The sequence below is a fragment of the Mobula hypostoma genome, chromosome 6 (assembly GCF_963921235.1).
Source record: "Mobula hypostoma chromosome 6, sMobHyp1.1, whole genome shotgun sequence".
Classification (NCBI taxonomy): domain Eukaryota; kingdom Metazoa; phylum Chordata; class Chondrichthyes; order Myliobatiformes; family Myliobatidae; genus Mobula; species Mobula hypostoma.
In genome coordinates, this window is record NC_086102.1 from 115,574,282 (window position 1) to 115,588,171 (window position 13,890).

General features: G+C 40.8%; 1 protein-coding gene across 5 annotated transcripts in view; it reads right to left on the reverse strand.

Annotated features, from left to right (window-relative positions):
* pcnt (pericentrin) overlaps positions 1-13,890 on the reverse strand; it is a 227,886-nt gene that overhangs the window by 145,513 nt on the left and 68,483 nt on the right. For all 5 annotated transcript variants that reach the window (XM_063051522.1, XM_063051521.1, XM_063051520.1 and 2 more), the window contains 4 exons: positions 10,791-10,890; positions 6,986-7,187; positions 2,993-3,231; positions 1,600-2,093 (listed from right to left, as the gene is read on the reverse strand). In XM_063051522.1, the coding sequence (XP_062907592.1) occupies positions 1,600-2,093; positions 2,993-3,231; positions 6,986-7,187; positions 10,791-10,890 (1,035 nt within the window). The remainder of the gene's footprint in view (positions 1-1,599; positions 2,094-2,992; positions 3,232-6,985; positions 7,188-10,790; positions 10,891-13,890) is intronic.

A 13,890-nucleotide genomic window follows, 5' to 3' on the forward strand; every position in this document is an offset into this window, starting at 1 on the left:
CCCAAAGATATGCTGTAGGTTAATTGGGTTATTGTAAATTACCCAAAATATAGATGGGTGATAGGAGAATCAAGGTAGATTCAGAGTCCATTACGAAGGATGAAGTGCTGGGGTACATGATAGGGCAAAGCAGCATCATTTCCTTAAGGGAAATCTGCTGGAATCCTTTGAGAAACAAATAGGCAGGATAGACAAAGGAGTCAATGCATATTATTTACTTGGATTTTCCGAAGGTCTTTGACAAGGTGCCACACATGATGCTGCTGGACAAGATAACAGCCCATGGTATTACAGGAAAGATACTAGCATGGAGAGAAAGAAGGCAAAGAACGGGAATAAAGTGGGTGATTTCTGGCTGGAAGTCTGTGACTAGTGGTGTCCCACAAGGGTCAGTGTTGGAACCACTTCTTTTCACGTTATATGTTAAAGATTTGGATGACAGAATTGATGGCTTTGTGGCCAAGTTTGTGGATGATACGAAGATAGATGTAGGGCAGGTAGTGTTCAAGAAGCAAGGAATCTACAAATGGGGAAAGAACTGGCAGATGATGTATATGGCCATGCACTTTGATAGAAGGAACAAAGACACAGACCATTTCCTAAACAGGGAGAAAATTCAAAACATATGAGGTGCAAATGGACTTGGGAGTCCACGATTCCCTAAAGGTTAACTTGCAAGTTAAGTCAGTAGTAAGGAAGGCAAATGCAATATTTGCATTCATTTCTAGAAGATTAGAATATAAAAGCAAAGCTGTGATGCTGAGGCTTCACAAAGCCACAGATGGAATATTGTGAGCGGTTTGGGCTCATCATCAGAAGATGTGCTGTGATTGAACAGGGTTCAAAGGAGGTTTACAAGAATGATCCTGGATATGTAAAGATAAATATATAAGGAGTGTTTGACGACTCTGGGCCTGTATTCTCTGGAGTTTAAAAGGATGAGAGGAGGATCTTACTGAAACCTACCGAATATTGAAAGTACTGGATAGGATGTATGTGGAACGGATGATTCCAGTAGTGGGAGAGTTAAAGACCATAGTTCATAGCCTCAGAATATAAAGACATCTATTTGGAACAGATGAGGAGACATTTCTTCTTTGCTACAGACAGCAGTGGAGGTCAAGTCATTGAGCATATTTAAAGTGGAGGGTGATAGGTCCTTGATTAGTAAGGGTGTCAAAGGTTACAGAGAGAACGCAGGAGAATGGGGTTAAGAGGGAAAAACAACAAATCAGCCATGTTCGAATGGCAGAGCAGACTTGATGGACCAAATAACCCAATTCTAGTCCTATGTATTATGGCTTATGATAGCCGTGTGAATGACCATATGCAACACAGATAAGTGAGGGAATAGGATTGATCACAGAGCTGACAGGTTGGTTGGCCAAATAGCTGCCTATGTCATAAGTAAATATGAAAAATTAGCAAAGTAAACAGAAATGCTCAGATTTTACCGTGGCTTCAAAATATACCGGATTAAGGCAGAAGTGTGTTTTTTTTTAAACCCTTTGCTTTTTTCTTATAACTATCTGTATCATTTATGCTGAGGTTCAATACAAATGACCTTCTATTCCCATACTGTGCTTGAGTGCCACTGACCTATTCTGTACCTCCAGGAGTTTCTGAGCTGATTGCTCCTGTACACTAACATGGAGTTTCTCAAGCTCTTCTGCCATCACAGACTTGGCCACCGCAAGTTCAGTGTCAAATTGTGCTTGGATTTTCTGACGAATCACCACTATTTCTGGTGACTGTTCATTTGTCAGACTATCTTGGAGCTGCAACAAATGGTTCTTTTCTTCCTTCAGCTGTATCTCAAGTTTAGAAATGGTTGCACTCTGTTCCTCCTGAATCTGATTCATTTCTGCACTTTTCTGGTCAAACTCCTGTTTCATTGCTTGGCGTTCGTCCTCAAACTCATTGGTGAGCTCCTCGCGCAAGGTGGACAGTTTCCTCTCGGCACTGGCCTGTAGCTCTTCCCTCAGAATCTTCAGCTCCTGTTCCTTTTCCGCTGCACATTCCTGCATCCTAGCCACTGCCTCTCTGCTGGCCTCAAACTCTTGGCTGGTTTCTTTCAGTAACTGCGCTTTATTCTGGAGACAAAGAAATAACAAAATGAATTATTTTATACTATACACGAGGAAGCGGATTGAAGCATGCAAATTATTGCAATTGCATTAACGCTTTTGTGGAGGCTGGTGAAGGTTATCTACCTTGGTAGATGCACTGAAAGTTGTTCCAAGTTTATTGTCATAGGCATACACAGACATGGTCTAGACGTTGTGAAAATTAACTCTGCAGCAGCAATGCAGTACATTACAGAAACAAGTTAAAAGTAACTTCAATTAACAAATTTTTTTTCCATTTACACAGAGATGCTGCATGATTACAGGCATTTCCATCCATGTGACCAATTAACATAATAACTCATCTTTTTGGAAGGTGGGAGGAAACGAAGCACCTAGAGGAATTGCACAGGGTCACGGGCAAGTGTATAAACCCCTTACATACAGCAGCAGAATTGAACCTGGGCTGTTTGCACTATAATAGTGTTACGCTAACCGCTACACTATCATGCCATCGCAAGTTTTGTATGTTTATTTTGTTGTCCAGTTATAACTACACAACAAAATAAACACAAGCACAAGTTAAAGAAAGAAACAAGTATAGACCAAAGTAGAGTTACAGCTTTTCAAGTCTATTCAAGACCTGAAAGCAGTGGGGAAGAAGCTGTTGTTGAGCCTGGAGTTGCTGGTCTTCCATTCCTGTGCCTCCTGCTTAATGGCAGCAAATAATGTCTTATTCACTCTCTGAAAGTGTTTTAATTCTCCACCTGCACTGTCATTGCAAGCGAAGAGCTGGACTACAGTTAGGCTCATTTGACAGCAGAGTGACAAAGTAGTAGCCACGTTATTGCTGCTGTTTAAGCTGATCAAGTTGGGGAAAGTAGCCAATGCACAGGAAGATGAAATTTCCAATTACTAGAATTTACCTGCATCATTTCCAGCATTCTTTCCTCATGCTGTTCGGTGAGCTGCCGCATGGCTGCTGCATGATCTCTCTTCAAATTTTCAATCTCTTCCTTCAGGCAAGCAATTTTCTCTCTTTCAGCATCTATCATAGCACACTTTTGAGCCTTCTCCTCCTCTAAATGACAGAGCCGCTCATTAACCTGCACCTCCACCTCTCGAGCAGTCTGTTGTGCACACTGGAGTCGCAATCTGGTAATCTCTTTAAAATGAAACACATTTTGGATTTGCCACAAGTTAAAATTAGCATGGTATTTTTTAAAAACAATTAAGTTTAAATCAGTAGGTGTTTATAGCAATGAAATGGATGTTTTTCCAGAGTTAGGGAAATGGCGATCCACAAAGAACAATGAACTTCCCATGCATGTGCGCCTCTAAGGTGCCGGCTGCTTCCTAAAGTCTGGTACTGTGGTTTCCCCTTTATCATTGTTGACAGTTACCTTGAAAGCATCTCATCTGTTTCTTATCCCCACCCCTACTCCTGGACAAAGTATGGATATTGATCACTCAGTCCTTACCTCCCATTTCATCAGGGAAAAATAACTCAATGGATCATCTTTCAAAATTTTTGCCCACTTCAACAATATTCCACCAGGCACATTTTGACCTTCTATCTCAGCATTACCCTTTGTACTACCTGTTCCACCCTTTCCACAACTAAACTCCTTACCACACTCTCACATGCAACTGCACGAGATGCAACACCTGTCCTTTCACCTCTTCCCTTCTCATCTCATCATATAGGCACAAACAGCCTTGCCAGAAGAAGCAGCAATTCTCTTGAACTTCTTCCAATATTATACATTCAATGTTCACCAAGTGACCTCCTCTGCACTTCAGAAAACAAATGTGACTACTTTGCAAAGTACACGTATCCAGTCCAGACAGGTGACCCTGAGCTTCTGGTTGCCTGCCACGTTAATTCTCCATACACATTCCATATAGCTCCTGTTTATTTCCATTTGCGCTGTTACTAGGTGGCCTACTGCAAGCTTAGGGTCATAGAACACCACAGCACAGAAACAGGCCCTTTGGGATATCTAATCTGTGCCAAACCGTTAACCCACCTAGTCCCATCTACCTGCACCCAGACCATGGCCCTCCATACCCCTCATCCATGTACCTATCCAAAATTTCTCTTAAATGTTGAAATCAATCGCACATCCACGTCTTGCACTGGCAGCTCATTCCACTCTTTTACCACCTTGAGTGAAGTAGTTTCCCCTCCTTGTTCCCCTTAAGCATTTCACCCTTAACCCATGACCCCTAGTTGTAGTCAACCCAACCTCAGTGGAAAACACCTGCTTGCATTAACCCTATCTCTACCCCTCAACTTCATATGCCTCATAAAATCTCCCCTCAATCTTCTACATTCCAGGCAATGAAGTCCTAACCTATTCAACCTTTCCCTATAATTCAGTTCCTCAAGTCCTGGCAGCATCCTTCTAAAATTTCTCTGCACTTTTTCAATCTTGTTGACATCTTTCATGTAGATAGGTAACCAAAATTAGACACAATATTCCAAATTAGGCCTCACCAACATCCTATACAATTTCAATAGGCAAGTTCAATTTAATGTCAGAGAAAGGTATAAAATACACATCCTGAAATTCTTTTTCTTTGCAAGCATCCACGAAAACAGAGGAGTGCCCCAAAGAATAACTGACAGTTAAATGTTAAAACCCCAAAGCTCCCCCAGCCCCCTCTCCCACTCGTTAGTAGGAGCAAAGCAATGACCCCCCCACCCTCCCCCACCAGCAAAAAAGCATCTGCACCCCCCACCGAGTACTCAAGCATGCAGCAAAGCATTAATAAAGCCATCGACTTGCAGTACCCCAAAGACCACTCGTTCACCCAGTAATTCAACATACCACAGGCTCGCTCTCTCCCTAAGGGAAAAAGAGGTGTCCCCATTTCACAATTTCAACATAACATCCAAACTTCTGTAGTCAATACATTGATTTATGAAGGCCAATGTGTCAAAAGCTTTATGATCCCCATCTACCTGTGACACCATTTTCAAGGAATTATGGATCTGTATTCCCTGATCTCTTTTCTACCCCACTCCTCAGTGTCCTATTGCTCACCATGTAAGGCCTACTCTGGAGCATGAGGAACAATATTTCATTTTCTGGGTATGTTGCACTCCCTCCGATCCAATATCACATTCGAGAACTTCAGCTTTTCCTGTCTTTATCAGTTCTGACCATTTCAGCTTTAAGTCATGCATCTCTAACACTGGTTTAATTTTTGCTCTCCAATAGCTTGACCTGCTGGGCATGTTGTTTCGGCTCTGTAGTTCATTACTAGTTTCACTAGCTCACCCTCAGGAATACTTCTCACTCTCTGATTGCATTAATTCATCAACCAGATGACTTCCATGTCATCTAAAACCTCGACCAACTTCGATAGATGCATATTGGAGAGTATCCCAACCGGTTGTATCACGACCTGGTATGGAAACATCAATGCCTAAGAACAGAAAAGTCCACAAGAAGTAGTGGATACAGCCAAGTTCATCACAGGAAAGGCCCTCCCCACCACTGAACACATCCACCAGGAGCACTGCCACAAGAAAGCAGCATCTATTATTGAGGACCCTCAGCACCCAGGCCACACTCTCCTCGCTGCTGCCGTCAGGAAGGAGATACAGAAACCATGAGCCCATGAGTCCCACAATACCAGTTTCAAAAATATTTATTACCCTTCGAACACCAGACTCCTGGACCTGCATAGATAACTTCTATGACACTGAAATGATTCCACAACCTATGGACTCATATTCAAGGTCTTTACAACTCATGTTATAGGTGTTAGTCTTTTTTTTTTGTGTATTCGAGGTTTGGCTTTTGGACATTGGTTGCTTATCAGTCTTTATATATAGCTTTCACTGATTCTGCTGTATTTCTTTGTTCCATTGTGAATGCCTGCAGGAAAATGAATCTCCTTCTTTGACAATAATTTACTTTTGATAATGTATCTCTCTGGGATACCTGTCAGAGATGCAGTAAAACTATGACACTCAAGACTTTTGTTGCACCAAACTAGCAGATTTTCAGGATTACTAGTCTTAGTTTGATTTTAAAAACCCTATAAATTATTTTTGTTTTTGGATTTTACATTGTACTATAATAACTATTATGGAGCTAGGTAAATTTAAATAGGGACAGCCACAGGACCCTTTGTGAATGGGAGCATGCAATGTAATCATCTGACAGATGGACACTGAACCATCAGAACGGCTGAACTGTGGGACACTAGATTACTCTAGTTTTAGCTGCAGTCCTTCTGCTTACCTGCCCAATCTTCTCTGCAACGTGAAACTATCTTGCTTTCTCTTTCTCTGTTCTGACAAAGGCTCTTGTACCCGATATGCTTCCTGTTCGTCCTTCCACAAATGCCACCTGACCTGCTGAGTGGTTTGACCTGCACTGTTTAATTCCCATGACCATAACAAAATGTCCATAACAAGCAGCCTAAAGTGGTCCTATGCCAATAAACACAGTCCTTTGACATATTTGGCACAAGCTTCTCATAGCTACTACTTCAATTTGCTCTGGAAATCAATACTTTTCAGCTATGCAAAACAACTCATGCCAATCCCCGAGTAATTGATCTCAACACCCACATCAATGGCTGCCCAGCCTATTGAAAAAGAATCATGCTTTTGAATCAAACCATTAATTCAGGTCAAGCAGCATCTGTAGAGAGAGAAACAAAGTTAACATTTCAGTCATGTCCAATTGTCTCCAGTGAACTCTCTGATTTGCCAAGTGGTTTCAAATCTGCAGCATTTGTAGTTTTCTACTTTCCAAGAAGCCTTGTAATGATGCACATTAGCTTCAAAGAACAAGTTATTAAGGTACTTCAACTAGATGCGAAAAAGATATCTGATACAACCTAGATAAAGGGGACCCCATCTTTATGGCAAAATTATCTTTCCGAGGGCTTGTTACCTTTGAGATGTTCCTCAGAAAGTCGACCTTGTAACTGTTCTAATTCTTGGCAGTGGCTTATCTTCAGCCTTTCAGTCTCTGCCAAATGTCGTTCTAACAGCTCTTTTTCAATCGCTTCCAGCTTCTCTTGATGCATTAAAGAGGCTGCCGCCTCCAGCTTGTGTTTCTCCTCCAGCTGCAGCTGAAGCATGTTTATTTCTTCCTGAAGAAAAGCAGAAACAATTACAGACCTACAGGGAGCCATCATAACCAGCTGCATATCCCTGTCCCATCTTAATAACACATTTTTAGTGGGCTTGTCTTCTTCAATGTTAACACATCACAAATTTGCACCAAGTTAAGACAGTCACAACCAAGCCATTCAATCGGTCTTGGTTTTTTACGTATCTCTTCCATAGACACACCTTTGATCTGCAGACCTCAAAATACTTCCCCGACAAAAATAGATCACTCAGTGATCAAGCCCTGCGGAAACTTTTCTTTGACACTGGGGAGGGTGAAGTGCCAAAGTTCCAGTACATTCTACATAATGAATGGTTGCCTGATATCATCCTGACATTCTTCTAACACTAGATTCTCCAAGGCAACAAAAATCAGTCTTAAGAAACTGGCCTTAGGATCATGGCAGATCCTCCTCACACTTGATTCCCCAAGGCTCTAAAAACAATTTTAGCCTTGAGTATACTTCAGCACTCGTAGCCCTCTAGGATTCACAACCCTCCAGTAAAAAAATCCATCTCACACTGGCCTTAAGATGAAAACTTCTTTGTGATCACATTCCTAAATGGCAAGATCAGTAATAACATTCTCTCTGCATCTGTCCTCGAATCCCACTCAGAATCTCATGTTACCATGAGATCACTTTTCATGTTTCTGAACACCAAGCCCCGTCTATGAGAAATCCCACAGGACAGACCCTTCAGCTCAAGAATCAATCCAATGAACTTTCTGGGACATGAAGACCACAGCTGCCCCAATGTCCTCTAAATGTTGCAAGATTTTCTTATTCTTGTGCACTTCTATTGCAATGAAAACCAATATTCAATTTTGCCTCAATTACCTGTTGTACCTACATGTTAATTTTTTGCTTCATAATATGAAGATCTTTCTGAAAAGTCTCAAACCACTTAGAATCAGGCTCTTTCTGCCAATCTTGTACATACCAGCTGTGACTTTTGTTTACATTAATCACACATGTGTAAGATAGGCCCATATTTCTTATCCAACTGCTTGTCTCATGCTTTTTAAACATTGTAATTATATCTGAAAATAAGGTAAATGTATCTAAATGATTCTTCTTTCACCCTTTCTTCTTAAGTGGATAATTTTACATTATACCCCATTTGACAACATTTTGGCCACATTCTGACAACATTTTGCAATGGCACCTATCATTGATTTCATTAGCAAACCTGGAAACATCGCACTCTGTCTCTGCATCAAGCCATTAATAACAGATTTTAAATAACCAAAGTTCCAGTCTCAGTCCCAGAGTAACACCATACATTACAGCTGTACTCTTATCATAAGGCAACACATACGTCAGTGATAATAAAATGATTCTGGTTGCCAATCTGAAAATTCTTTTTCTCCCTTCTGTTTTCCAATTTATTACCTTTAACTGTGAGGTAGTCTTTATTTAAAATACACCAATCAAATACCTTTAGGGAACCTAAATACATTGATTTCTATTCTACTGCTTTTATAAAACCAAGCTGCCGACACTTGATCACTTCATGCTTTTTACAGTGTTCTACTGATACTCTCGAAGTACAAATATTGGACAAACCAGTTGATCATTCTCCTCCTGCCTTTATTGAACTGCAGTTATTTCCTTTGCAGTTCTGCAGCCTGTTGGAATCTTTAAAAATGTTTTGAAGCTTTTATATTAAACCTATGAAAACTCTTCTACCCATTTGCCTCTCACAATTCTTTAACTTTGAAAAATTTATGCATAAGTTTTTAAAACAGTGCTAATGTTCTACCATTTACTTTATCCTTCCTGTAACCCTTTTAACTAGTAAACTCCGATTCAACGTGATCCAGACTAGGACCAGAGGCTATAATGCATGTTGTTTTTCCAGAGATTACACATTTGTGTGAACAAATGCAACACATGCCAACCTGTCCTCTTCTAAGTTAGTTGGAAGCAGCCCTGGAAAGAGTAGATGAATCTCAATGGCACCCATGCAGGGTCTAATTGCCAGGAATGTCCACTGCATTCTGGACAGAGATCTTGTATAGCAAGACTTACGCTGCTTTACATTTTAATCCTCTCTTGCATTTTAATTGACCCAAGTGCCTGGACTCAAAATCCCTTTAGACCTCCACTGTTCTTAGATTGGTCAATTAAAATGTGTGATAGAAAGAGTAGCATGTGCTTGACTGCTTATGGGAATATAGGGCAATGTCACCACTGGACTAAATAACAACCATCCTCACTTCCAGGTATAACTGAATGAACCTGCTGGCCACAAGTTTGGAAAACTTCAATCTATACCATCCTCAAGAATGGCTAACTCTATAAGGGAGTTGCTATCATCTGTGAAACAAAACTGAAGCACTAATTTCTTACGGCATGAAGGAAACTACATCGAGAGTGAGTCAAAAAACATTAACATTGAAACTTCCTTTAAGTAAAAAAAAAATTGAGATGAGCACAAGAGCTAGGACAGCATGTTACAACTGTATAAGAAGCTAGTGAGATCACACCTGGAATATTATGCACAATGCCTTACAATGGGAAGGATGTAATTTTGGTCAGAAGCGTGCAGAAATGATTCATAATGACGTTGATGAGATGAGGGCCAAAGTTAGGAAAGACTGTTTTCCCTGGAGAAGAGGTGGCCAAGGGGTGACCTTAAATCATGAGGGGCAGAGATAAGATGGAATTTTTTTTCCTGGGATGAGGGAGACCAAAAGGCATTGGTTTAAGTTATGGATAGAAAGATTTCAAGGGGATTCAAGAGGAAAGCTTTTCCAGACAGAGGTGAGTGGGTAAACGGATCAAGGTTACAAAATAGTAGGGGTGGGTATAAAGGCATTTGGACAGGTAGACGAATAACAAAGGTTTGGACAAACATAGGTCAAATGCAACCAAAACGGACTAGCCCAGGAAGACTGTGGTCAGCATGGACAACTTGGGCTGAACAGTCCTTTTCAGAGAAGTTTAACGAAACAGATTAGCACAACGTTATTACAGTTTGGGACGTCAGAGTTCAGAATTCAATTCTGATGCTGCCTGTAAGAAGTTTGTACATCCTTCCCATTAACGCATGGGTTTCCTCTGGATTCTCCAGTTTCCTGTGCGTCCAAAGATATAACGGCTAGTAGGTTAATTCGTCACTGTAAATTGTTTTGTGATTAGGCTAGGGTTATACAGTGGGCTGATGGGCAATGCAGCTCTTGGAACAGCAACAGCCCTTCCCTTTTCTCGAAATAAAAGAAATTAAATAAATAGAAGTTAACAAATATGTTGTGTGACCAAAAACACACCCAGGCGTGCTGGGAGATCAAAATAAAGCACCATTTTAATTGGTGGAAAATGAGTTTGTGCCATGACTAAGTGCACAATGAACCATAGCCAGACATTCAGAAGGGAATGGGTCAGCGCACTTCCTCAAAAACCTGCCCATTGCCAGAGGGAAGCCCCTCCACCATACCTGAACTCATGCCAGTTAATAGAAAATTATGTACACATTAGACTTTTCTAATCTAGCTAAGGGCAGTCCTGTAATGGTTATTTTGGAAAAAGAAAATATTTCCTCCTGGAAATGTAAGTCACCTTGTAATATTATGGATTTACCTTGTATTTTTCCAACTTCTGTGCCAAGTCTTCTACAATCTGAATCCTATGCTGGAAGTAATTCTTCTCTGTGAGGTCCGTAAAAGACAACAAAGACAAACTACAAGAACAAAACACAAATTTAAGCACTTCATATTCCATTAGATAACAACAAATCTCAATACAACACTAGTATAATATTCAGCTTCAGATTACTCAAGATCTCCCACCAACTATCAAACACAGCAATATGAAGCTGAAGTAAACTGACAAATTACCTCAAAACATTAGTGGATGTAGAACCTCAGGTCAGCAGCAGAACTGCACATAATCGACGGAGACCACAATGAAGTCCAACACCAGAAATCAGAATGCTATTGTGGCAGCATTACAAAGTGGTTTTTTGATCTAACTTGATTTCAGGTCAGGTTGGACAACATTCACGACACACTTCAGAGTCCAGTACATTAAATAATCAAGTTTTGGAGATTTTAAAAATGCTAAATTTTGGATGTGATTAAGCCAAAAAAAGCATCAAAAATCTATATCCCAGAAGGGAAATGAGAATCATCGCCCTCAACAACGAATACTTAGACACGAGAGAATCTGCAGATGCTGGAAATTCAAGCAACACACACAAAATGCTGGTGGAATGCAGTAGGCCAGGCAGAATCTATAGGGAGAAGTACAGTCGATGTTTTGGTCAAGACCCTTCATCAGGACTAATGGAAAAATGAGTACTTGGCTTCAGTTTGCCCAGGGCCCCTTGCTGCCACATTTAATCAACGGGTATCAAGACAACAGCATTCTAGTCATTTCAATGATAACTTGCACAAAGGAAGATGGCTGTGATTACTGTACGTCAGTTGTCCCAGTTCAGTATATTACAGTGAAAGATACTTGGTCCCAGACATGACTACCTCAGGTCATGAATGGCCTTCCTTCCATAAGTGGGGATGCCTACAGATGATCACATGCTCAGTTCCATCCTCAACTCCTTCAGCAGCAGCCTATACTTACATTCAGAAAGATTTGCACAATATTCAGGCACGGAATGATACACAGCTTGTGCTACAAAAGAGTCATACAATGACATTTCCAACAAAACAGTGTCAAAACCATGAACATTTGGGCCAGTGACTCAACCGTGCCAGCCACATAATGAGAAAGTTAAAGGTTGGTTATCCACCAGGGACATCAAAACCATTGCTTGACCATCAAAGCTGTTCAGAAGAGCATGTAACACTTCAGCATAGCATAGTCCCTTTGGCCCACGATGTTGTGCCACCATTTGACAATCTAAGATCATTCTAACCTTCCCTCTCACATACACCTCCATTTTTCTTTCATACATATGCTTGAGTCTCTTAAATAATCCCAATGTATCTGTCTTTACTATCACCCCTGGCAGCGCATTTCACCCTGTTTAAAAAAAACCTATCCTCTGACCTCCCCCCAAAATTTCCTCCAAACACCCTAAAACTATTAGCTATTTCCCTCTCTGGCTCTCCATTCTATTTATACCTCTTATCTTGACACCTTTATAAAGTCACCTCTCATCCTCCTCCACTCTAAAGCAAAAAGCCCTCGCTCACTCAACCTGTCCTCCTAAACCATGTTCTCTAATCCAGGCAGCATCCTGGTAAATATTCTCTGTACCCTCTCTAAAGCTTCCACATCCTTCCTATAATGAGGCGGCCAAAACTGAAAACAATACTCCAAGTCTGGTCTAACCCAGGGTTCTGTAGAGCTGCAACATTACCTTATGGCTCTTGTAGTCAATCCTCTGACTAAAGGCCAACACACCATATGCTTCCTTAAATGAATATGAATATTCTCATGATTGAATTCTGTCCTAATGCCAGGATGGGTGCAACTCCAACATCAATGAAGATCCAACCACTAAACAGTTAGTTTGCCATTCTAAACTGTCCCTGGTATGTGGGTGAGCGGCATAATATGGTGGGAGAAGGGGAATGTTGATGGTATGGGGAAAGATAAATATAGGATTAGTGTAGAATCTGTGCTTAACACATGCTTGCTGCTCAGCAAGGACAAGGCAGGCTAAACAGCCCATTTATGTGCAGTATGACTATGACGTTCATAACAAAGCAGTCTCATTGATTGCACCACATTCAAGACATTCATATCCTTCATAAAGTATAAAATGCACTGCAGTTATAGTTGCCAAGGCTACTCAACAACACGTTCAAAAACTGTAATCTTGAGTATCATGGATAAATGGAGCTGGCAAATGGGAATACAGCCCAAGCTGTGTATCATCTTGTCTTGAAAATACCACACTGTCCTTTCTTCAGAGTCCAAATCCTGAAATTCCATCCCAATGGCACTGAGGGTGTATGGTCACCAGAATGACTACAGTAATTTCCTATTTTTCCCCAATCACCATCGGGCACCAAGTGTTAGTCTTGACAGTGATAACCCAGAAATAAATTTACAACTTTGAAGACCTCTCCAGTAATGTTCCCACTACCTCTCCATTAACTTAAAAGCAAAGAACACTGGAACCACTCAATAGATAGGACAGACTCAGTCTCCATCTCTTTCCTTAGAACATTTTTACCAACCCATTGAATACTGAGGTGACTAAGAATATCTCAAGACCAACTTTTTGTTGGTTACCACTTCAGGCAGTTTGATTTGTTAACAGCACTTGGGTAAAAACTTCTTGGATAGACTCACAATTGTAAAATCCAGTCACAACCCAGAAACCAACCTAATGCAGGGCCATGATCGGAAACATCAACCGTCACCTTGTCTCCCCAGATGTTGAGTTCCTCCAGTAGTTTGTTTCTCAATCCAAAAATGGGCGCTTTGTCCCATCATGTCCATGCCAACATCGTTCCCTGTCTAAACTACCCACATTAGGTCACATTTTTCTATGACTCGTATCAGAGCAAACAGGATTGGAAAAGAAGAGGAAATAATAAGTGTGGAAGCAAATTAAAGGAAGAAATGATCAGATCAGAGATAACTTCATATATTGCTGAGAAGTTGGGAATAATACAATAATAAGGTAAAAAACAGAAACTGTAATGAGCCACCTGTGCTTTCGGTCTGCTCTGCCATTAATCAAGATGCTGATCTTCCGCTTCAGTGT